The 26,442-nt window shown below is 36.0% G+C and overlaps 1 protein-coding gene across 1 annotated transcript in view; it reads right to left on the bottom strand.

The window, feature by feature from the left end:
* Window positions 1-5,256: 5,256 nt before the first annotated feature.
* Window positions 5,257-26,442, bottom strand: part of DCAF13 (DDB1 and CUL4 associated factor 13) — a 30,043-nt gene continuing 8,857 nt past the window's right edge. The window contains exons 4-11 of the mRNA XM_033126084.1: window positions 24,061-24,150; window positions 22,417-22,572; window positions 19,134-19,211; window positions 17,142-17,224; window positions 13,357-13,521; window positions 8,400-8,535; window positions 7,052-7,215; window positions 5,257-6,166 (exon numbers count right to left, since the gene is read on the bottom strand). Of these exons, the coding sequence (XP_032981975.1) occupies window positions 6,079-6,166; window positions 7,052-7,215; window positions 8,400-8,535; window positions 13,357-13,521; window positions 17,142-17,224; window positions 19,134-19,211; window positions 22,417-22,572; window positions 24,061-24,150 (960 nt within the window). The 3' untranslated portion in view covers window positions 5,257-6,078. The remainder of the gene's footprint in view (window positions 6,167-7,051; window positions 7,216-8,399; window positions 8,536-13,356; window positions 13,522-17,141; window positions 17,225-19,133; window positions 19,212-22,416; window positions 22,573-24,060; window positions 24,151-26,442) is intronic.

Genomic DNA, 26,442 nt, shown 5'->3' with positions numbered 1-26,442 from the left:
TCTCTGGCGGACAGAGCTAATGGTGAGAGGCAGTCAAAGAGCTGGGCTCTTTAAATTCCATGGTATCATGCCCTTGCCCCCAAATACATGCCAGTAATAGAGGCCAGGTGGCCGTGCTCAATCATTACAAGCCAGGAGGCCATAATGATCAGCAAGGTTGGAGAAGCAGCCAAATAGCCTTAGTCTGCAGGGAGTTATGGAAACAGTTAAAAGCATGGAGTCCTTGAGGCAAAATAGATGGACACCCAATGAGGTTATCTCTTGACATCTATAACCAGAAAAACAGCAAGAATGGAGGTGTAGAGGACTGAGTGTAGTCACAATTAAAAGGCACAATCTCTTGCTCAGTTACAAGACCGGGGCTAATTTTCATATGTGGAACCGCTTACTAAAAAGGTGGTTCGGGGGTGGCCGGTTAGCTCAGTTGGTTAGAGCACCGTGCTCTTAACAAGGTTGGGGGTTCGATGCCCCACACGGGCCACTGTGAGCTGTGCCCTCCACAACTAGACTGAAACAATGACTCGACTTGGAGCTGATGGGTCCTGGAAAAACACACTTAAATAAAAGTTTAAAAAATAAAAATAAATAAAGAGGTGCTTCAGTACCAAGGAGGAAGGACTTTGCAAACCCTCAGCAAGTATATGCTATAATGGTTCCTAAGAAGGACCTATGGCCATTTACTTAGGTAACTGCACTACAGAAAGGGGAATACCCACCCAGGTTAGGGTTTCCAGGGGGGAATTCCCGCCGGTTCTCAGGAATTTTTTTTTGCTTTCCCGTTCCCGAATCCCAAGAAAAGTTGGTCAGGAAATCGGGAAAATCGGCTCCTTGAATCCCGGTGGTTGGTAGTATCGGCCGTCACTTTGTGGAAACAATTCATCGTGGAGAATAGAAAACAGTTTATATCTTGGGATTCGGGAATGGGAAAGTGAAAAAAATTCCTGAGAATGGGCAGGAATTCCCTCCTGAAAACTCTAACCCAGATATTTCAAAGACTATTCAACCCAGGGTCTGAGTTGACATTTGATTCCCGAAGATCTGAAGAGTTATCATGACCCTATTAAAATGGCAGCTTATGGGGGTCACTTAATAAATGGAGATCTATCTAGAGTCTAAGTTACAGTAGGTCCACTATGGCCATGGATGTACTCAGTCGACATTTCTCAGTTTCCCGGTGTGTAACTGGGAATGATATAGTTGGAATAACTCCCATATTGGGTTCTTGACCTCTAGGGTTAAGAGCTGTGATAGTGACAAAAAAAAAGTAAAAACATTTTAAGTCCCACCTCATCCCCCCAAACAATATATTAAATCAAAAACAATACCGCATCGGGGGTGGATAGGATAGGGAGATTAGTGCTACCATTAAAGGCCTAAAAGATGGGGGTGGTCTTTTTGTATACCTCCATTTAATTTGTCAGTCAGACCTGTGCACAAACCAGATGGATTCTGGAGAATGACTCTAGAATAGGTCCTTCGAGGAACCATTAAAGCACATACTTGCTATTATGGGTTTATGAAGTCCTTTCTCCCAGGGACCGAGCCACCTCTTCAGTCAGTGGTCCACATAGGAAAATTGGCTCATTTGCAGTGATGTAGGCCACTGCAAATGGCTGAAAGTGGTGGCCATGATCAGTTGCCGTGCTGGACTAGGCCTTGTGTACATGGTATACAGCTATCGATCTGGCAAATGTTTTCTATTCTGGTTAAAAAGGAATATCCGAAACAGTTCATATTACATGGAATGAACAATATTCATTTCATTTTGCCCAGGGCTGTTAACTCTCTTACACTCTCTCATAGTCCAAAGAGATCTGGACTGACTGGACATCCCACAGAACATGACATTTGTCCATTACATTGATGACCTACTGCTGATTGGACCGGTCAAACAGAAGATGGCTAGTGCACTGGAAGCCTTGGTAAGACACGAGGTCAAGAGGGCGAGAAATTAATCCTATGAAGGTTCAGTAATCTACTGACTTTAGAGGTCCAGCAATCAGGGGTAGGCTATGATGTTTTCTGAAGTATAACTGCTGCATTGGAAGGAACACTGTACCTGGTAGGCTCCTTTGAGTTCTGTAGGCAACACATTCCACACCTAGGAATACTTACAGCTCTGGCTCGCATATTGGGTAATATGGAAGGCTAGCAGCTTTGCATGGGGCCCAGTGCAGGAAATAGCTCCAAGGCAGGTCCAGGCTGTGGTGCAAGCAGCCCTGAGGCTTGGGCCATAAGATCAACAGACCTGCTGGTGTAGGAAGCATCAGTGGTGGGGGAAAGATGCAGTTCGGAGTTTATGGCAAGCCCCAGTGGGAGAATCACAACACAAAACTAGGATTCCAGAGCAAGGCCATGTCATCTGCACTGGAGAATTATACCTTTTGAGAAATAGCTCCTAGTGTGTTACTGAGCTCTGGTCGACACAGTATGCTTGACCAGGAGCACCAGGTAATCATGTGTCCAGAACGGCCCATTATGAGCTAAGCGTAGTCAGACCTAGCGAGACACAAAGTTGTATGAACTCAGCAGAAGTCCATCAGAAGACAAAACTGGTACATCTGAGACTGGGCCTGGCAGGACCAGGAGGCACAGGTAAACTGTATGAGCAGACAGTACAGACCTCCACGTCACCCAACAGAGTTGCTTAACTGCCATTCCTCCCACTTACACCTACAGCCATATGGGGAGGGGAGATACAACCAGCTGACAGAGGACAACATGCCCAAGATTACTTTACCAGTGGGTTGGCCTGGCTCAAATTGTGGGTGTAAGATACAAATAAACATGGCAGCAAAACAGGCATTTAAAGGGGTGGTCTTGAAAAACAGTGGTAAAGGAAAATTTTCCCAATGGGCAGATCTGTGATCAATGTACATGGTCACCATTTTATGTAGAAGTGGCCTTAGGTGAGATTCCGGGGCAGTGTCAATAGCTGGCCCTCTGGTCAGGGTATGGAAGGAAAAGGGCTAGATCAGAGAGAGTCTGGGGTAAAGGAAGTGAATGGACGTGAGGGAGTATGAATGAAGAGTAAGTATTTTTGTATAACATGTTAATGTCCACCAGAAAGCATCCACCATAGAAGAGGCACTGAATAACCTAGTAGACAAAATGATTCCATCAGTTGACATTAGCTGGCCTGAAAGGCACAATGGGCACAAGGATGGAATGGCTTGTGGCAGAGAGAGAGGCTACGCATGAGCGCTACAGATGAGCCCCACTTGCCAAAGCTGATCTAGCCATGTGTCTGACTGTCCAACCTATGCCCCCAATATGGCACTATTCCTTTAGAACAGGCCAATTGGTGTCAACTTGACTTCACTGGATCCTTTTGATCCTAGAAGGGCCAAGCAATTCACTTTCATAGGAATACCTTCTCTGGTATCCCCCGCTACCAGAGCAACAAAGCCCTCAGTCAGCACCACTATTTGGGTGTCAAAGGAATGCCTACTCATAAGCATAAATCCCACTCAACACAGTGTTCATCCAGGGGACCTACTTCATAGCAAAGAGTATGAGAGAGTGGCCCAACCTGCTGGTCTTATCGCATATATGCAATCCAGAAACATGCAGTCCCACAGATCACTAAATGGCCTACTAAAGTCACGATGTAAGCACAAGCTCAGATACCATCCTATAGGATGCAGTATATACATAGAATCACAAACCTTTGTATCAGTCCAAGAACCCAGAGAAAGGAGTGGCTCCTACTACCATCATTTCTAGTGCCCACTGGAGGACTCTGCTTCCCATTCCTAAAACTCTGGGCTCTGCAGGGTTGAAAGTATTGGTCACCAAAGGGGGCACACTCTTGCTAGGAAACACAGCAAAAGTTCTACTGAACTACATGGGGTGACTGTCACCAAAGTACTTTGGACTTATGTCCAGGGATCAGTAGGCTATAAGAGCTGTCACCCTCGTTGGTGGGATGGGAGAAATCCATGCAGAACACAGGCGATCCATTTGGTGCCTACTGGTATTCCCTTGCTCCACTGCAACTGTGAATGTGCATAGCAACCAGCCTGAGAAGGGATGATTACCAAAGGCTCAGATACGTCAGGAATGAAATTTTAAGTCACACCACTAAGTCAGTCACCAAGACCTGCTAAGGTGATAAGACGATGGAAGACAGAGGGGTGAGTTTCGGCCTGTCAGTGACAGGGAATATCACCCGAGCAAACTCCCTCTTTTAAGACAGGTACCTGGGAGTCATGGAAGAGCAGCTCCTCAAACCTGCAAGAAGTGGATCTGTGTGTGGAGCAAGAGGTAAAGCCCTGGAAGTGCTCTGCTCAGAATCCCCTCAAGAGAACTGGCTGCAGGAAACACAGGTGACCAAGTCCCAGCTGCCACCTCTTGGGTCTACCACTGTATTCACTGCAAGGTCATGCCACCCCAGGGCTGCTCCCTGTCCCCGACTGAGCAGTGAGGGTCTAGTGCTGGCCCATTCTTGCACCACATGGGAATCCTTTGACGAGCGACTTTGTCTCACAAACACCACGTCAGCCTGGACCAACCTTGTTTAAAACTGCACTGCTGTCTGAGGCTCTCCTACCCAGTCCCCTTCCTTCCTGACTCCTCATAGAAGTCAAGCTGATAGTAGAGACGAAAGGCTCTCCCTGCCTACTCCTGCTCCCTGCTTAAGAGGTTCATCCTTAAGACAGTTCCCTTTAATAAATCTCTTGTGCATCCTATCCCATTTAGGTATCTGCTTCTTAAAAACTCAAACTGACACAGAAGCTCATATTTATGGATTTGTTATTTGTGTATTTTCTTTGAAATCACATCCAAACAAACAGCAGTATAAGTTCACTTTCACCTTAAAAATCAAGTAATCTGAGGCCTACAATAGACCATACGGATTAAAAGACAGACGGTTCATCTCTTCTCACCCTTATGAAAGAGATGATGAAATATTTAAGCTATCCAAGAAAGCATAAAAAATAATAGAATGAACAAAGAGCTCAAGAAATAAACCTTACCAAGAGCTGAAGTCTCCTGCATATCTCACTCAGTGTCTTCACCCCTCTCCAGATTTTGATCTTTATCGTCTCTGAGTGTGTCTTATTTTTACTACAAATGTATGTATTTTTAAACAACATATTTTTTCTTTGGATTTTTAAAATCTCTTCTTTACTTTAAATTTCCTAGAATTTAGGAAATTGTAATAGTTTACTAACTGATGTCACGCAGAACTATTTACGATTTAGTGAGATTGAAGAGAAATTATTTAGCAGAAATGGTTCAGTTACAATGCTGAGAAAAAGGATGTTTATTATTGTGACTTGACCATAAATTGAAATGATCAATTATAAAAGTTACATAAATGCAGGCTGATCATCTTTAAAGTCTCAAAAAGCCAAATATGAATAAAGCACAGACAGTATATTCAACTGAAAAAAGTTCTGACATTATTCTTTTACATGTTCTATGAAACCTTAAGAAGAATCATTGCAGTAATTATTCAAAGTAATATTAAATGTAACACAAGAGATGTTTGGTCTTAAATGTAAATTTATAGTATCTATAATAATAGATCAGAACAAAAGTATATCTGCAATTTCTAACAGAAAAAATAAGCTAGTTTGCAAATACTGTATTCTTTAGTAAGAAAGTAGATTAAGGATAAAATGTTGGGATAGTCTTATGAACCAGGCCACCTTTTAAAGATAATATTTCCGGGTAGTTAAAATGAGCAACAATAAAGTTCAATACAGATAACTAAACTGTTTGTTATACTGAGAACCAGTATAGTTGATCCCTGAACAATGTGGAAGTCAGGGGCGCCGACCCACTGGGCAGTCGAAAATCCACATATAACTTCAGTCGACCCTCTACATTTGCAGATTCCCAACCTCGGAAAGAAAACACTGTGTTTGATCCACAGTTGGTTGAATCCCTGGATTCAAAACCTGGGAATACAAAGGGCCAACTGTGTATTTATTGAAACAAATCCGTATATAAGTGGACCCAGTCAGTTCAAACCTGTGTTGCTAAAGGGTCAACTGTATTTTTATTCGTAGTTTGCAAATCAAAACATAACAAATAATTATACATCAGTATTGGTGGGAATACCAAATATTATTTCACAACTGCCACTATGTGTTTCTTCTTCTCTGACACAATCGGCACAGATCCAGGCTTGCTATGTTTGAGACGATTCACTTCCCTAGAAATAAAACAAAATACACAAAACATAAGCAAGTTTATGAGAAACAATCTTAACCAAAGAAAACTTTCACAGAAAAATCACAAAGCATTTTCTTTCACTGGAAAACTCCCTACTGAAAAAAAAAGTTTTCACAATGAAATTAGGTAAAAAGTAGCTAGAAATCAACTTTTGTTAACTTATTTAATTGCTTATTTTCTTATTACATGTCAGTGCCTTTTATTAAGTTTAAAAACCTGCTCCAGTTATTAAAATATTTAAAAGGGACTCAATCCCAGCATCTATCCAAAGACAGAAAAATAATCATTTGTATACTCAAAAAAAAAAAAGGAGCTCCACCTTAGAATTTCTGTAATACTTTGCATGAATTCAAGAACTGCAAAGAGAATATTCCATATGGAAATGGTGATGGTGGGGAGGAGTTCTGCTTTAGAGCCAAAATACCTGATTCCAAATGTTATGATAAAGCATATTAGAAAATTTTTATTTAAAAAATGTGCATGATGAGTTCTTTGTATTCTTTAACTTGGAAAATACGTAATACCTCTTAATTCTAACTATATCAGAAATCATTTAAAACATCTATTTACAATAGCTTTTAGCATGAGCTGAAGCATTTTTTTTTATTTTGATAAACGTTATTTTCATTATCTGTCCTTTAAACATATTCTCAAAAACAGGTATTAGAAACTCTCACAATCTTATGTTTGTTGCTTCCCCTTTTATTAGAAAAGAAAAACTCAGAGAAGTCTTCAAAAACATCTCTAATATGTAACAGCACGTAAACTCTTCCCTTGAAAGGATGGTTTCTTGTTTGTTTTTGGTGAGACGAGAGGGGAAGTCAGAAAAGGGTACTGAGATAGAGTCAAATGCCCCAAAACATACTTTCGTCGACGAGCTTCTTTCATGATGCGCTGTTCTTGAATCTGGCTGTAGATAGATTTTGGTAGATGGCGGTGACGGGCAATTCGTCTTATATGAGGATGATACTGAAATTTCTCCTTTAACTTCTGGTTATAATCTTTGGCTGCTTTTTCTCGTGATGTAAGCTGAAAAATTGCATTTTGAATTTTAATGAATGAATGGTGTGTTGTATTGCTTCAGTGTAACAAACCTAGGATGCACCCAAAACTTTCCCTCAAACTAAACTTTTATGACATGCAACCAAAATTGCCAATGTAATTGTGCCCTTTACAAGGTTATGTCAGTAATACCAGCTCTGCGAGCAATGAATTTCCTTTTAGGCAGTATGCATGACTACAATGTGATAAATGCCAGCAAGTGAAAAACAGCAGTGCGAGGGAGCAGCGCTATGTGGACCACTGAGTTGGACCTGCCTTAGGCATCAATACCAGAGAAAACCAGCTAAATTAAGCACTCAACTTTTTTTCTACAGAAATAACTATTAAAACAAAAAAGAAAGTATTCGATTCCGTATTAACTACCTTTGTTTACCAAATGTTAAGGATGATACAACTTAGAGGAACATTTAATGAATTGAAAACTAGGCATAGTGTAATACTTACCAATCATTAAATGTAAAACATAATTGTCTTTAATTACTGCTTATCATATCTTGATCTTCCTACCGAGGCTAAGCAGAAAATAACCCTTAACCTCTCCTTCTTAAACTTAGTATTTATTTCTGATATAAACATTGTTATCTTTCTTAGAGAAAACATGAGACATTTAGCAAAATATCAAGAAAAGCAGATATAACCCCACAACCCAGAGGTAGCTAGCCAATGATAATATTTGTTATATTTTCATTGAATTTTTTTTTAAAGTCTGAAGCCTTTTGTTTGTTTGTTTTTTAAGTGTTTCACTGTGTCTTTGATATTAAAAGAACTCACAGGGACTTGCAGCCTTTGATCTGCCAGATTACTATTTCTTTAACAAAAGAAATAGGTGTTCTATCTAAGTGCTAAGCTTCTAGTCCTACATCTTCTCTCTCTACCTCAAGGAAAACACAAAGAATCAAGATGGCTCAAATATTATCAAACACCTGAATTAACAAAGACCTCTGAAGGTGCCTTTGACCTAAAAAAAAAAAAAAAGAAAATCTTAATATAGCCTTGTCTGTTTTGGTGCTAAGTTATTTCTTTTTATCACAACTATGCCAATTTGACCAAAATACCTAAAGCACTTCAAATAAATTCTCTTTACAATATAATGACATCCAATAAAATTAGAAACTAGCTTTATGACAATGAAAGAAAATGGGGTCTCTTACCACACCCAATTTTTCAGAAGCGTTAGCTTTCCACAGACGAATATTCATTTCATCAGATCCACACATAATGTATTTGCTGTCAGAAGTCCATTTTACACAGATAACGTGTTGCATTCTTTTTGTGTGATAGACTTCCCTACAGAAGAGGGATTAAGTTAAAACCGTTAGTATTTTGGTACAGATTTTCTTTAACCACTGCCTATCAAGTATCAGGACACAATTTTTGAGTTCTAAGAGAGTATAAAAGAGAAATTCAAATTCGTTTTAATGTATTTTTATTGAACCAAACTAACAATATTCTATGTTAAGTATTGGGGAATTAAAAAAAAAATCCTTCTCCTCAGAGAAATTAGAATCCAATAAGAAAAATAAACAAACTAAGCAAAACTAGATGCCTAGAAAAGTTCACAAAATAACTGAAGGCATGTAACACAAAATATGTTGAATCTGGAGTAATTTTATAAAAATAAGAAATGGAGTGTTTTTTAGTAAGCTTCCCCCTTGTACCCTCAAATCAATTCTGGTCAACCACCATACTATTCTTTTTTCATTTTACAGGAAAACAAAATAAATGCAATGGCATTCAAAGAGCACATCATGGTATGTTGATCATATCTGATTTGTGTTTTGGTAAAATTGTTTAAAAAGCTTACTTAATTGAAGTGAGAGCTGATTTACATGCGTGAAAAGAAAGGGAGGGCTACAGAAGTGTCTGATGAGTTAAGAATCATTTAATAAATGGAGATGTCAAATATCATACCTATTCGGAAAGACTGTGAAACATGCTAAGTGAATTCACAGAAGATGCTATATTGGGAAGTGTGAAGAACAGCATTAAAAAGAAAGTATAAGATAAGGTCACAGAAAATTAAAAAGATGAGACTTCTCAAGAAATAAATTTTCCACATCTGGATTTAAAAAAAAAAAGACTCAAAATGCAGACTACTTAGAGAAAGGAAAGAAGCACATATCTATCAAAACATCTCTGAAATACAGTCACAAAGCTAGTCTTTTACACAGTTTCTGAAAGATATGTTTTCAGGTCCTAAGTGAACATGCACATAAATCACATTAAATTTTCTTCTAAAAGTAGGAAAATGGTTAGAAAGAACATTCTATTAAAATGAAAAGTAGATGAAACTGCTTTTTCTTAGCCTCTCAATGCACTGCTTTACAAGCCTAAATTCTTATAATCTCTGTTATTTAAGAGGCCTTTTCCACCTATAGCCATGTAATAAATATAAATATTAGGAAATTCAATCAGGTTTGGTAACCATTAAAAATAACCTGTACACGTATTAGACCAGTCAAATCTAATGGTTAGTCACTTAACCAACTTAGAATCCTCCTTACTGGTAAACTATGCAGAGTTAACTTACAGACACATTTATGCTTACACATGTGATAGATATATAAAGCTCATTACAAGTTATACTATTCAGAGATAAATATTTTAAAAACTTAAAGTCTTTATATACAAAGTCAAAATAAACTAACTGCTCTATGTAAATGTAATCGATTTACTTGTTTGCTTAGTAAATATTTCATGAAATCCCAATAGAAGCTTACGTTCAAATATCGATTTAAATGTAGTTATAAAAAATCTACACAGAATTTACTTTAAAAATAACTAACCATTTTAAGGTCTTTCAAAGGAAAATATTTTTAAAATACAGGTCATTCAAAGCACTGCCTGTGTTATTTGATGTTTGTAATGATAGGAAACTAGAGTAGGCCACATGGAAACAAACAGAACTAGCTTTCAAGCAGATGAAGGCAAAGGTCAGAGGGAATATAATTTATATGTAAACCGAACAGGAAGTAACACATACTAACACTATGATTATAAAACCTCCAAATGACATCAGCAGACAATTCCCCAGAAAGGGGGTGTAAGAACTTCTCACTTCATACAATTTTAATTTCACCTTTTTAGCTAGACTTGTATTTAGTATTGGTTTTGAAATAGTTCAGCTTAAACTCAACTGGTGGGCCCTTGAAATTACAGGTATCTAAACACTCCCACTTCTCTTACTCTTTCTTTGTTCTTTTCCCACCTATTGGAAAAATAGTGCCCTACTACTTTGGAGGTTCTGGTGCCAAGAAATGATGGAGGGTCATATTCTCTTGATGCTTAATATTTTCCAGAAAGCTAAGAAAAGTGGAAACTATCAGCCTTGCCTTGGGCCTGACTGAAAAATCCCAACAAACCGTTTATGACTGTTTGGATAATATCAAGTTAGTAGCCATACAGAAATCAAAACCAGGAGTTCTACAATGGAGACGATGGAATGAAGCTCTGGGGATGGAATGACTATCAAAGTTGTCAGCATGCTCCCATCAATATGCATTTGATTCAAAGACCTTTTTAATCAGATACACAGTGATGATAACAATAATTTGCTGGCAATCAATGACAATACAAGGTGGGTTAGGAATCAATATGGCTTCCTTAAATTGGAGGAAAGCAAGATACAACTATCATAAATAAAAACACCAAAAAGACAAGCCTGGCCAAAAAGACTGGCCATGACAAAAAAGGTACAGATGTGTTGCTTGACTCTCAGGAGGAAGCTTGGTCTGAAAGTGCTTTCGGTTGTGAACACAGGGCTGGGATTAGAGTAAGGCCAATGAGGTAGCAACAGTGTAAACGCTGAAGGAGGCACTCACTTTCGGGGTTGTGTAGCCATAGGGTTGGCACTTGCACAACCCTGAGAATGAATAACTCCTTTAATTCGGCACCGTAGTCCTGGCCCTATTAGAACAGAAAGACGGGGAGTCAGGAGGACACGATATGCCTTTGAAAACAAACAGCATTCTTTCAGCAGAAGGTTCAGAAACCTTCAACACTGTAGAAGTTAGGCTAGTTACCATTAAGAGTAATGATTAAAATTCTCATCACTGCACTAAAATAGTGAGATTTTCCCACCCTGTTGTAGTAACAATATCAAATTGAATGCTCTCTAGATTGCTTTTAAGTGAAAAAAAGAGTCCCAGAAAAATTCTCTGCTACCATCAATCTTTACGAAGCCGGGTAAACTGCTTTACCAGCTCCTCACTGTTGTCCTCGAGCACAGGGCATTACCTCTCACCCTCATAGGCAGGTTCTGTTCTTTCCTTTCCCTCACTTTTCTCTTTTCCTTTTCTACTACTTCCAGTCATTCCCCATTATCTTTCACCAAGCCCATCTTCTCCCCACTGAACTATAATTTCATCAAGCAAGACCAGGCCATTCAATAAAGTATATGTATATAGGCATACGCGTGGGTGTAGTTTGTGTGTGTGTGTGTGTGTGTGTGTGTGTGTACACAAAGGATGCCAAAAAATTTATACACATTTTAAGAAAAACTATTAAAATTGTAATACTCGATATATACTGATAACAGAAGATGAATACAAGTCACGTTTGACTTCCGCAATTACAAGAGGTGCTCGAAGTAGTTACCATCAGAGTCCAGACACTTCTGATTATGGCGAATTACTGCTTGAGCAACGCTGACCAAAGTGTCCACTTGTATACATTTTTTTGGCACCCCTGATATGTATTTTTATTGTATTTTAGAGATATTTAGATTTTCTTTTTAAATTTTAATGTTATTAATATTATTGTATTAAAATGGAGGTGGTCATATCTTCAAGTGTGAATGACACCATAATCCTTTAACGATCATTATTTTTTACAGATAAATTTCCTCTAGTTTACTTGGATTTGCTTTGAATATGCTTCCAGGAACATATGTAAGGCCTTACTATAGAACAAGAAGAATGTGTATAAAAGTGCTCTGTAAACCATAACACACTATACAAGGGCTGTATCTTACATAGGAGTTAAGTTTTAAAGTCAGGCTATAAAGGAAAAAAATCAAGTGTAGTCAAAATTACCCTTAAAATGCCAAACCTTATAGTTTTCTGTAAACTACCTCAATATAATAATACAATATAGACAATAGAAATACGTACAACATTCAATAATGTATAATATGTAGTAGAGGGCCAAGGTGTACAAAACAACACACATCTTAAACACCTGAAGACACTCAATGCGCTTACAGAATGAGACACACACAGAGTACAGGACAGCTGAGTAATTCTGTCTCCCAGCTCCTGATCATTCCAGGACATATACCTACTAAGCGGAATGAAGGGAGAATGATCCTGACAACTTAAACTGTTATTTTTCTCTCTCTCTCTTTCCTTTTTTGTTTTCTGCCTTAGTGTGTAAGAACTGAATTTGAATAAGAAGTAACAAATATATGGTATTATTAATTGCTCTTCAACTGTATTAGGGAAAAACTTATCTAAGTTCTTCATTATCAATTTTAAAAAATGTTTTAAGTTTACTATATTCTAGGGTGACGAAAATACTCTGTATGATAGTGCACTGATAGATCTCTGTTATACATTTGTTCAAACCCACAGAACCAAGCATGAGCCCTAAGGTAAACTACAGGCTTTGGGTGACTATGATGTGTCAATGTAAGTTCACCCTTGGTAACAAGTGGACAACTCTGGTGGTGATGTTGGTAGTGAGGGAGGCTGTGCGTGTGTGGAATCAGGGACATATGGGAAATCTCTGTTTCTTCATCTCAATTTTGTTGTAAACCTAAAACCACTCTAAACAAACAAAGTCTTTATTTAAAAAAAGTTCACTATGAAACATTTACAAATGATGCTAAAATAAAAGGCTTTCTCCTAAGGCAAACACTAAAATTTCTTATCAACAAATTATATAAAGACAACATCCTATTCAATGAAAGAAACTGCCCAACAGGCTGAGGTTTCGCCCCGAGATGACAAAGTGGAAGTTGGTACCCCACATGACAATTCTGGGGTGTGGGTGCCATCGCATACACACAACCAAACACACTTTAAAAAAAAAAAAAAAGAAAAAGAAAAAAAGATGATTAAGACAAGGAAAAATCCAACAAAAACAAGTGGTTTATTGAGAGTAACATACCTGCTTCTACTTTTATCCACAGGAAAGATTCGAATAGATTTATCAAAACTGGCGGACACAAACTCCTTCCCAGTGGGGGCGTAATCCACATCAAGCACTGCGGAAACATGATCCATGTGGACCATTACGGGACTGTCCAGTGCACGCATGTCAAACGTATATAAGCTGCAAAAAGATTTTTAATTACTCAATACAAATTTCTATAAAGTATATGCAATTTTAAGAGACACTACTGAAAAGACCATTTGCTAAATAATGCACATCTAAATCAACAGCTTAATCCTTAGACAGCAGAAAAGGGAAAGGGAAAATACCAATCAATAGTTTTTATTATCTCTTAAGATTATACATACACACTTTCATCCTTATAAACATAAATCTCATTGTCGAAAATGTGGAAATTTCAAAGAAGTACAGAGTACCAAACTTACCTTTAATTCCACCACCCTGAAAAAGTCACCAGAGTAATTATTTCTAATCTTTTCACCATGCAATTTAAATATATAGACTCTTAATAAAATTGAGAGTATCTGATACTCAATAATACTGTATAAAGCTCTGTATTCAGATATTTCATGTAGCATACATTATGAGCATTTATTCATTGAAAAATCTTTCTTTGAAAATATTTTAATGGTTGTATATTTAAATACGAGTTAAAATAATTTATAATTTAAATTCATTAATAAATAATTTATTCATACATTCTTAAATAAAATTCCAATATTTCAATTTTTGACATTAAATATTTAATTGAATGAGATGGTTTCAATTAAATTTGGACAGATTCCTACAATCAATTCCTAGGATTATTAAGTCCAAAGTCATGAGCATTTTAAGGCTTGAGTTGACAAATCATTTCCAACAAAATTGCACTAACTTATATTAGCAATAATACATAAGGGTGAAGCACAGCCTTTCAAAGGCTGTAGTAAAGTTAGAAAACTGCATGTACACAATTGGTAAAAACAATAACTTCATGACTGTCAAGGTTTAAAACATTCTTCTTAATCAACAGCTAAAAGAATAGCCCTTCAAATTGAGCCAACATGGGCAATGGACAACAGTAAAACAGCATTACTGTGACCAAGTTTCTAACATCAAAACACTTTAAGATGCTAAGGTTAGTGGGCGCAAGTTTGAGAAGGAACAGGATAGCTACAAAATTTCAAAGTATCTCCCCCAAGGTATGTGTTAATTATAAGAGGAAAAAACAGTAACTTTATGGTGGAGAAACCTGGCAGATGCCACCTTAACTAAGGGATCAAGGTTAACATCACAGGTTGTAAGACACACTGACATCATGTAACCCTGATTTGATGCACCAGAGGCATACCTGGTATTCTTGCCAAAAAAATGCATAATAATGAGAAACATCAGTTAAGCCCAAATTAAAGGCAGTCTACAAAACAAACAAGCGAGTCCTTTTCAAAAGTACTAAGGTCATGAAAGACAAGGGTAGACCAAGGAACAGAGACTAAGCAGACAAAGGAGGCAGGACAATCAAATGCAACATTTGCTCCTGCGTTGGATTCTCCCATAGAAAAAGAACACATTAAACTGGTGATGGAGCAAAGTCTGCAGTTTAGTGAATAGTATGGTACCAATGTTAATTTCTTGGTTTTGCTAACTGAACTATGGTTATGGAAGACATTAACATTAGGGGAAGTTGGCTGACAGGTGCTATTTTTACCTCTTTTTTGGGCAACTTTTTACAAATTTTAGTTCAAAATAAAATGTTTTAAAAAAACTTAACACATCGAAAAGAATGTTTTTTAATATCTTTACTACAAAAAGTCACTGACGTTAATGATAAAATACCCCCAATACCATGAAATTCTCATCAAGAGACAAATCAGTGTTCCTCTTAAAAATCTTCCAACATAACTACCACAGGAGAGTCATCCAAGGTCATACTGATCTGTGAGGTTAAATTTCTGAGTTGACAAACTGCTTTATATTCCTTGTCTAGAGCAGTGGTTTTCAACCAGGTTCGCTTTGTTTTGGTAAATTCTATTTTTATTTTGTTTTGTTTTTTAGTAAATTGCTTTAATTTCTGCCTTAGAAAAAGGTTAAAAATTAAGTCAAATTACAAGCAAATCGACCAGTTTGAATGGACATTTATTTATATAAACAACGTTTTGAGTTATAAAATTCTTCAGGAATCATCTATTCCAACTGTCTTATCTTACAGATGATGAAACCATGGCACAGACTTAGTTTACACAACTTGTCCATATTTCTACCAGTAGTTACTGGCTGGGTCCAGGCTTGAACTTCAGTTTCTAATTCAGAATCACTAGACTACTTAAAGGGCAATAAAAGAAAATATTAAAAACATAGAAAAAGGATACCATAGCAAGATCACTTTCAAGTAAGAGCAATTAGGGTACTCTAATAGTCACTTCTTACGAGGAATGTATTCTTTGTTTCAGGTGCCATATGTGATTCTTCCCAAGGCAAGAAATAAGAAATTCCAGGGATACCCCCCAAAAAAGATTATCTTGCCAAAATAGCCAATTAAAATGAGCTTTAGAAACCTTAATAAGGTTGGTCTACGAGACATTCTTTTCTTGCTTTTAACCCCTTTAACCGGAACAAGGCCATTTGATTTCAAAATGTCAATAAAGACTAAAAGGGCTTCAACTAATTTGGTTTGGTATTGCTAGTTAATGAGCATCCTAGTGCACTTTTTAGTACACAAAGTCGTAATAGATGTTTTTAGTTGGTACCACTATAGCATCATATAATAAATCCCATTTCTGAACTAATTTATGCTTTCATAAATAGTAGCAGAAAGAACGCAGAACTTAAACGCAGAAGCTCTAAAGTTCAACCCAACAATGAACTTTCACGTTGTCAAAAGAAAACAAAAAAACACCCCAAAAAACCTGTGTTATGAACCTACCATATGCATAGCACTTACAATAAATGCTTTGGATAAAAAAATTGATTAAGACACTCCTTTCTCACTACGAGATTAAACTCCCTGCTTCAATAGCCTCATCTCTAAGAAGGGGATAACACATGTCTATCCACCTTACAGGGATACTGCAAAGATAAATAAGACAGTCAATGTGAAATGCTTCAACAAGTTTTAAAGCAATATACAAGGAATCATAAAATTGCATCTAGGCAAAGAACATGAGGCCACTAAGTCACTTTTACATAGTCACAGAATAATATATCTACAAATACTAAGGTAAAGACTGAAACTATGTTTTTCCTTTTGTCTTACTGAAGTAACAGTGATAGCTGATAACATGACTACATGAGTTGTCATCTACCTGAAGAGCTACAAATTTTGTAGGTAGATATTTTTAGTTTTTACTAAAACACATATGGTTTAGTCATTATTTACATGGTTTGCATCAGAGATCAGCCAACTTTTTCTGTAAAGGGGCCGATAAACACTTTTGGTTTTATGGGCCATATGGTCTCTATTCCAACTACTCAACTCAGGCATTATAGCACAAAGTAGCCATATTCAGTACACCAGTGTGGCTATATTCCAACAAAACTTTACAAAAATAGGCAGCAGAGGGGATTTGGTCCACAGGTCATAGTTTATTGTCTCTTGTCAGTATCATTTTGAAAACAGAATAGTTTTTAAGAAGCTAGTAGTTATTCTCCAATTTGGGGGAAAACATTTTTTGTAGCAAAACAAATGACAGTTTTCTAACATATAGGAAGGAATACTACGTAGGAAACATTATTTAATTAGTAAGACTTATATAATTGAGCCATTTCTAACAGAAATAAGTTTTAAAAAGACGGAAACTTACTTGTAATCTTCATTTGCTGCAGTAAAAACGAAAGCTTCCATAGGGTTCCAACAAATTGTATTTGTTCTCATGTCTAAGATGACCTGAGAAAGGAAACATACTAACCTATTACTATGAAGTTAATTCCCTCTAAAATGAATAATTTCCCACTTCATTTCCTTTCCTTTCTTTCCCCCTTGGATTTAAGCAAATATTTAGAGAATACCTAATGTGTGCTCAATACTTGACTTGGTGCAACAGGAAAAGAAACCAACCAATAATCGCTTCCTGAGTACACAGGCAGTGGTTAATATTGAAAAATATAAAAATACTTAATATATGGTCCCTTGATCTCAAATAACATAGTTTAATCAGGAAAATGAGACATACATAAGAAAAATTAAAATACAAACAATGAAACAGTAAGTGCTTAAGTATCAAATTAGAGGTTAAATTAATGGTAAGCTTAGAGTTAAAATGAAGAAGAAAGGTTTCAAAAGACAAGGATGATTTGCGCTGCCCTGTGAAGGACCAGTTTATTACAGAGCTTCTCAATAGGAACATTTTGGGTAGCATAATCTTACACTGTGTGACTGTCCATTGTAGGATGTTTAGCTTCCCAGGCACCTGCCCACTAAACGCTAGTACCAGTCTCTAAAATTCCCCTCTCACATTTCCAAAAATACACCTGGTGGGGGAGTACAACCCCTGATTGAGAACCACTACATTTAGGAGAGAATAGTAGAGACATCAATAGTCTAGTAGATAGAATGAAGAAATAAGAGAAAAGAGCATCTCTGCATCCATCCAGGTGACCTGCAATGTGACAAACCCTATTTATATGTTGCCTTACTATCTGAAATAAATAAATGCATGGAATACAAAATGGACCAGATTTTGGAGGGCCTTGAAAGCCAGGCTACATTTCTCTTCTTCAAACTAAAAGCAATGGAACACCATTTAAAAACTTGAAGGGTGGAGGGGGCAGAAACTACTACTTATTAAGCAAGTACTTCATGTTAGCTTTCTGATAAATGCTTAAAGTATCATGTATTCTCACCAATGTGCTACAAGATAGTCATTAATATCACTGCTTTATAGGAGAAACACAGATTAAATGACCTGCTTCAAGTCTAAAACCAAAATTCATGTAGGATCTTCCCACTATATCCCATGAGTGAGTGAAATGATTCAAGCAGTACTTTGGAAGGTTATATTTGTCAAGTTCAAACTTCAATGAATATATTCTATTTCTAATATTCTTAAATTTATTACATATTATAAAAGTGATTGAGGAACAACAAAAATATTAGAAGCACATCTTTTACATGCAGACTATGACAATGAACTCATGGTACATCAATGATGTCTAACCCTTCTTCTGTACTTACAATTCTAGCACATACTTGAAACCAACTTTATATCCTTTTACTTACAATGGCACTCCTCTCTTTACCGACAATATTTTTCTCCCTCTTTAGAGTCAGCCTAAGGTTGTATTAGCTTTCATATCTAAGTCCTGGAAAGACCACTTAGCACTGTTAGGAAATCTGTCACCTTGAACAGGATAGTGTTTGTCTAAACAAAACACCAAACTAGTACCCATCAGCATGTAACTAAAGAAATAAACTTGGTTATATAGTTATAAAACTTTCTGGAATAAAATACTGTATGTGTCATATGATAATCTTGGGGCCTGAAGTAATGGGATGTAATACTTTTAATTTAAGAACTTTTAATTTAATAAACGCTAACTGGATGGCTAAAATTTATTGGCATTATGGAAGACAAAGACGACCAGGATCCAGTACCTAGTGGGAATTTAACGGTGTATAAAAAGTAACAGGGTGCTGAGGGAATGCGACTATAATCACTGTGGGTTCTGAGAACATCTCTATGAAAAAAATTTTTTTTTTGAATTTTGAAGAAACACTTGTTCCATATTTTCAGTCACTCAATTTACAGAGGAATGCATTAACAATTGTATAAAGCAGAAGACAAATTGAAACTCACCTTTTTCAGAGGAGTAGCTTGCCTCATATCATATAGTACTATATTCCTGTCAGAAGCACAACTTCCCAAGAGAAATGTCTAAAAATAAGTATAACCATCACGAGTTAAAAGTCAGGCTTGGCAGCAAACCATGTCCATTCAGTGAACAAATGATTTAATTACTCTTAATGTTTATGTTTAGGATACAAAGTTACAACATTAAAAGTCCATTTTAAGAGGGTACAATGAATCACTCACATCCATAATCTCAGCAACCTAAATCAAGTATTTTCACTGTTAAATCCCCATGCATAATTCTGTGTTCTATTTTGTAACAGCATATTTTACTTATCCATTCTCAACTGAGACCTGCTTTCTCTTCTTCAGTATTATAACACTTTAATAAGCATTTTCATACATTTAGCTTTTTTTCCCTAAGGATAAAATTTCAGTACTGGCATTACTGAATCAAAAAGCGTTAAAAAATTTATGGCTTTTGATATTTAGGGCTAATCATTTCCCAGAGAGCTGTACCAATATACACTGCAATGTGGGAATATGTCAACTTTACTGCAACCGGGCAGCATTAGGTAGTATCATTTAAAAGTTAGTATCTGTATGGCAATATTTCTTAATTACATAAATTATTACTTTATTAGTAAACATTTCATCAGGTATATTAAGCCTCTGTTTAAATCAGGGCTGTTCTTTAACTGTTTCAAATATTTATTTGTAAGTCAGTTACAAACATGCAAGGTACTTACATAATCCTTGGCATTAAGTGAAAATAAGCCCTTTAGCTACCAGTGGAGCCCTGAATCACACCCGCAGTAGCACCATTCCTGCTCACTCATGGTTCCTGACACTAACAACTCTTGGCTTCTCCCCCTACTAATTACTTCCTATTGCAAATATAAGAGGAACAACAAGAGTTATTTACTAAACAGCTGTGTGGCCAGCTAACCCCTACCACATGTGTGAACAAAGTTCAAATAAAACATCATTATGGTTCCAAAACACTTTCAAATCACTTCCTGTTTGAGGCCTAACCCTAGTGACTCCTCTCAACATTTCTTAGTATCTCATTATGTTACTTCAAGGTCTGACCAGGCTCCATTTCTAAAAATAAAGACTTTGATCTGAGCTAAGCAAAAATTCTACCTAGACTGAAAGCTGACTTGCACACTGTAAAAATGTAGCAATGCTTAGCATAAACTTTTGGCTTTATTAGAAGTCTAGGCTTCAGTATTTTACCAGAAAATTTGTTATTAATGATTAGAGGAGACAAATACACTCTATTTGTTCGTAACAACATGACTTTTCCATTAAATTTCATACAAGAGACACAAACACTATTTGCTGTTACCAACTCAAATCGTAAGTTAAAAAAAAAAGACCACGAACACAGCTGAACAAATAGTTGTTAATACAAGCAAATTTAAAAAACATGGTCGCTGGGTCATCACTAATAATTATCATTTTAGAATTACCCATCAGTTCTTCTGACACAGCTATTCATCAAAATAGAGAAGTGAAAGATCTTCCCTCAGAGAAGTAGGAATCAACATGTTTGTTCCTTCTTTTCTTTTTTTTTAAATAGTAATAGCATCACCATCTGAAATTTGGACAGCGCCTTTTAAAAATATTCACATAGACAGAGGTTGCCAAAAAAAATGTATACACATTTTAAGAAAGGAAAAAACTATTAAAACTGTAATACTCAATATAAAATTGTATACCCAATATATACTGATAACAAAAGATGCATACAAATCATGTGTATACATCTTTTTGGCACCCCTGGTATTATCACATTTTATACTCATAACAAACCTATGAAGTGCACTGAAAGATATAATTAACCTCATTTTAGAATTAAAGAAACAAATATACAGAAAAGTCTGGACCATAGAAGGTCAAAGGCACAACAAGGGCACACTGGCCGGTAATAACAGTTCAAACTGTTAGTTCCACATCTAGCAGGACATGAAATGTTCCCACAAATCGCTTGTATTTGTAGCCCACTTCTGTCTAGTGTCACCATGGCCTAATTCTGCAGAGCTGGCTGCCCCTTCATGCTGTATCTCCACTTCTATAACCACGGCGAACAAAGGAAGAGAGGTAGAGGATAGAATACGGAAAATATAGTACAGATGGATACTCTAGACCAGGTATCAGCAAACTTTTTCTGTAAAAGGCCAGAGAGTAACTATTTTAGACTTTGTGAGCCATGTGATCTCTGTAGCTTTTGCACAATTCTGCCGCTGTAGTGCAAAGGTAGCTACAAACAATATGTAAGCTAAAGGGCATGGCTGTGTTCTAGTAAAACTTAATTTAGAAAAACAGGCACTGGGTTCACAGACCATGGTTTGCCAATCTCTGCTCTAGACTGATAATCCCACCCAGAAGTATGTATGCAGATATGTGCTGGGGCCAGGAAGCATGTCCTGATTGACTTCTCAGTAGCACAAGGCCAAGCTCACATCATGCTGAAGCACCTCATGTTCCAATATATCATACAAACAATTTTTATACCCTGCTACCTTGACTTGGCCTTTCTACCCTCCTTTTGTCAGCTTGGGTCTCCCAAGTATAAAACGCGTGTATCAGGATTTTCTCTTATACCATCTAACATGATAATCTGATAACTTCTAAAATCAGCTTATATATGCAACAATTTCCTTTTCTTTCTACAGGAAAAGGCATCTCTACTGAGTCTTCTGGACAATGAGTTCACCTATTTCTATATATTCAGAAAAGGCTTGGGTAAGACCTGGAGTCCAAGGGCTAACTTAGCTTTCAGGGCAGCCTCCTTTCCTAAATTCAGATCTGAATTAACAATAAGTAGTAGCCAATCTCCAATTCTTCCCTTAGACCGGGAAGGAATTAGGAATGACATTTCAGACTCTCTCAATGCTCTTTTTTCTGACCTCTGAGAGAGTTAAGGAAAATAACATTTTCCTAGAGAACGATGTAATAATCTGTGACATGTGAGTGTTGAAGGCATAAGTAAGACCCGAAGTTTCACAGTACAGTATTTACTTGAATTCTATCCCATGAGCACATGCACACACCCTCCTCTAAGAGTGCTGGGACCACTGGTAGCTGGGACCAAACAGCAGGCAAACATGTCAAGATCTCACCAAAAGTATGAGAACTCAGATATAATTTGAAAAATTGACCAAATGCCAGAACACCATTAAAACTCAGAAAAATCTTGTATCATACATTTAAAAGTTTCCTAAACAGAGCTGAAATTATAAATAATAAGGAAACAGAAAAATATTTCAAAAAGAAACATTACCTCAATCGGATTAAACTTAACACTACTTATACTGTCGAATCCCCAGGTCATTGAACATATAGGACTGGTTCTTTGTTCATCCCAAATATCTACTTGCTGTCCACATGTAGCAAAAACGCCTTCTTTCCAGTGATGATCAATTCCGGTATACACTGTCTTTGAAAGCAAAGAGTTTGTTATAGATGAGTCTTTTCATTATTACTTCTAATCTACAGAATAGTATTTTAAATATATTTATCTACACTCATTTTTTTTGAGAAAGATCCCCGTTCACAGAGAAACTTCTTTGAAGCCCTCACTTAAAGGAGAAAACAGTACCATGAGGAGTAATGTTTCTTATCACACATTTGGGAATAAAATGTTAACATGGGATGCATTTAATTATGTTTGAATATATATCACTGAAGTATTTTTAAATCATCATTGGGTATTAAAGGTTCTTGGAACCAACTAGTGAAACACAAACTTCATTCCACATTGAACATGTGAAGTACTGACTCCCAGGACAGAAACACAGATACCAGTGTTAAAATTTAGAGGGAAAAATAAAATTGGTGAGGGTGGATGCAAATATTGTTAAAAGCAACAAAATCTCATAAATTTGCTATTATTCACTCATAAATTTGAATATTATTCACTATTCAAGTATGTGATTAATCTATTCAGGTCCAGATTAAAGTCTGCCTTTGTACTATATGATAAAAAACATTACAAAGCAAATTATAGGGAAATATTTAGCCAATACTTTAAGAACTCTTAACAGCATTTACAGGTTTCTAATCACTTTTTATTCATGAATACAGTTCCTACAAACTTGTCCACAATAAGAATTACTTGCCAATGCCACAGAGATAGACAAAAGACTAAGAATTTTTAAAATTCATTTGCAACTTTTAGAAAAAGGGCATTTTACAAGTATGAAACCAATTTTGTTTTAGGAATTACTAATTTTTTTTAACCACTTGCAAATTACTTCCATCTTATACTCATACCCCACCTCCATGTCCTTTTAAGAACATTTCGAACCTCTTGAAACCTGAAAAGCAAACTTATATACAAACTATAATAGTGAAATGACAAAGTGATTTTAAAAATGAATATATTTAAAGATTAAATATAATTTTAGAATTTTGCTTAATATGAAAATGTAAGCATTATACATTATAAAACATGGGTAGGTCAAATATTCTGAATTATACTTAAGCTATAACTATACCATATCACCTGATTTGCAGAATGTTATAAAAAATGCACATTAAGATTTATACAAAAAGTCATCATATTATATTTCTTCATTTCCTAAAGGATTCTTTTAAGTAAGAAATTCTGAGCTTTGCATAAGATATGTGATGATATAAATCAGACAGAAGCTAAAGCATTATTTTTTATGACCTTTCACCTTAATAGATTTCCCTCCAGGGAAATGTTTCATTGCATCTTCTAGCTAAAAACAGAAATCAAATTCTTTAACTGCAGAGGACCTTAATTGCATCAAATAGTGCTTAAAACTAAAATAGGTCAATTACTATAGCCTAAAGTCTTTGCTTTCTTATTTACATCTTTTTGAAATTAAAATTATGAAATAATTTTAAGTAACAGAGAAAAATTTTAATAGACAAAGCATGAGTCGATTTCTTTTTGTACCTTTCCTAATATTGTATGCAATGGTTCTTCCTCTTCTCCAAAACCTGGTCCATCCATTTTCCACTGCTTCACAGTTTTGTCATCACCAACCTAGAAATATTTATTATGATGATGATAATGAACATTTATAAACTATAAACTTGCCAACATATACATCAAATTGTAAACATCCCCACTTTTAATAACACATACCACATCCTTCCAGTATCTTAATTATTGATGCATTTATATCTCATCTTGTTACAGATTTGTGACAAATATATATAGTACAGAAAATTAAAAATAAAATAGTATGAGTAGAGCAAAAGAAGAATAAGAGTGGAAAATAGTGAAGTCATAAGTAACGGCAAAAAATGCATATAGCAATAAGGATAGTATTTCAAATTAGGGAGAAAAATGGATTGCAACAAAATGATATTGTGACCAGGTTAATCATTTAAAAACGATCCAATCTGATGCCTGACATAAACATAAAATTTTAGCTAACTTTAAATGTGGAAAATGAAATAAAAAACATAAAAATAAGAGAGAGGAGACATTTTTATGAACTTGACATGAATAAAGTCCTTCTTTACCTGATACAAAATTCTAAAAACTGTTAAGTTGGTGGTTTTCAAACTGTGAACTATAGACCTCTGAAGGACCGTGAGAATTTTTTCAGAGGTCCATGAGGTCAAAACCATTTTCAAAATGTTAGTAAAGACATCATTTGCCTTTTCACTGTGATCACAGCTGTACAGTTGGTGAAGAAGCAATGGTGGGTGGAAGTATTGGTACCTCAGCTCCAATCAAGGCAAGGCAACAAACTATGGTAATTTAGACTTGGGTATGTGGCAGGTATATTCAAGATATTAGGTGAAATAAGCTGCAAAACAGTGCATAATATAACCTGATCTGGGTTAGAAACACAAAATAACATATGTGGTGATGAACAAAAATTGTATATATACCAAACTGCTAAGTTTCAACTAAAATTAGAATTATAGGGTACATTAACTTCCTGGTGTTTTTTTTTACATTTCTACATCATACACAATCTATATCTACTTTTCAAATAAAAATATTAACAAATAAATGTATTTGTCTATGGGAAAAATATGAATTTAGTTCTTTTCTTGCAGCAAATCCAAAAAAGGAAACCCTTCCCAAAAAACAATTCTCAGTACTCATGACATTAGAATAGATAAGTGGTTACCGTGTTTCTCCGAAAATAAGACCTAGCCAGACAATCAGCTTTAATGCATCTTTAGGAGCAAAAATTAATATAAGATCCAGTCTTATTTTACTATAATATAATTTAATATAACACAATACAATACAAAATATAATACAATATATACAATAATACAATACAATATAATACTGGGTCTTATATTAATTTTTGCTTCAAAAGCCGCATTAGAGCTGATGGTCTGGCTTGGTCTTATTTTCGGGGAAACACAGTAGGAGAGAGGTTTTGGTACAAAGGTCAGACAGAAATTTCTTTTGTTGAGGACACGAATAAACAGAATCCTTACCATCCTTATAATACACAAAAAGTATTTAATAGGGCTATATTTTATTAACAACTCTGAATCTAAGGTACTGGCATCATACCAAAACTCAATTCTGCAAACCCAATTCTATTGGCAGCCAGTAAAATGTTATCTAGGTACCGAGATGCTGGCTCATCTGGCTTGTCCCAATGAAATATTTTAGTATTTATGGAAGCCAGGAAAACTGTCATTGAGAACACCCTCCCTGAAGACTGTTTCTTCAAGGTTTTGATAAATGGTGTCTGCAAGCTCAAGACCAAACTTCCTCGTAAATGTCTAAGCTGTTCTGTACAAGTCTACTGAGTACAGGTCAGTAGCAGACCATCAATCCAGACAGTTCAACAACACCTTGAAGAAATGAGGAGCCAAACGAGAATATGTGGCTGGCTAGAATATCTCATCTCCAGGCTGAGTAAGCTGAGTAAGTTGGTACCACAAACTGGGATACTGTAGATACTATGAAAGTTAGGTAATAAAGGTTATCCTTTGCCAACTCTGTGTATTAAACATTTTTTGAAACATTAAGTGCTGAAATTATGCCAGGAAGTAGGTTTCACATGTGTCTCATCTCTAGCCAAGCAAACATTACTTAAAGATATTTGAAGGGAGAAAAGAATAATGAATATGAAACATTTCCAGCCTTTACTCATTTTAAGTATTAAAAAAATATATACAATAAATCCCCTGGCTGGGAAATTAAACTAATCAATATATCAAAAATAGCTAACTGGAAGATTAGTTGCAGTCTGCTCCAACTTCCCACCTGATTCCTTCTACAACATACGTATCCAGAATCATGAAACTTGTCTGCACCCCTCTATAGTGAAAAGCTACTAAATGCTTTTGC

This window comes from Rhinolophus ferrumequinum, chromosome 14 (genome assembly GCF_004115265.2).
Source record: "Rhinolophus ferrumequinum isolate MPI-CBG mRhiFer1 chromosome 14, mRhiFer1_v1.p, whole genome shotgun sequence".
In the NCBI taxonomy this organism is placed as follows: Eukaryota; Metazoa; Chordata; class Mammalia; order Chiroptera; family Rhinolophidae; genus Rhinolophus; species Rhinolophus ferrumequinum.
This window is presented reverse-complemented; position numbering and strand designations above follow the sequence as displayed.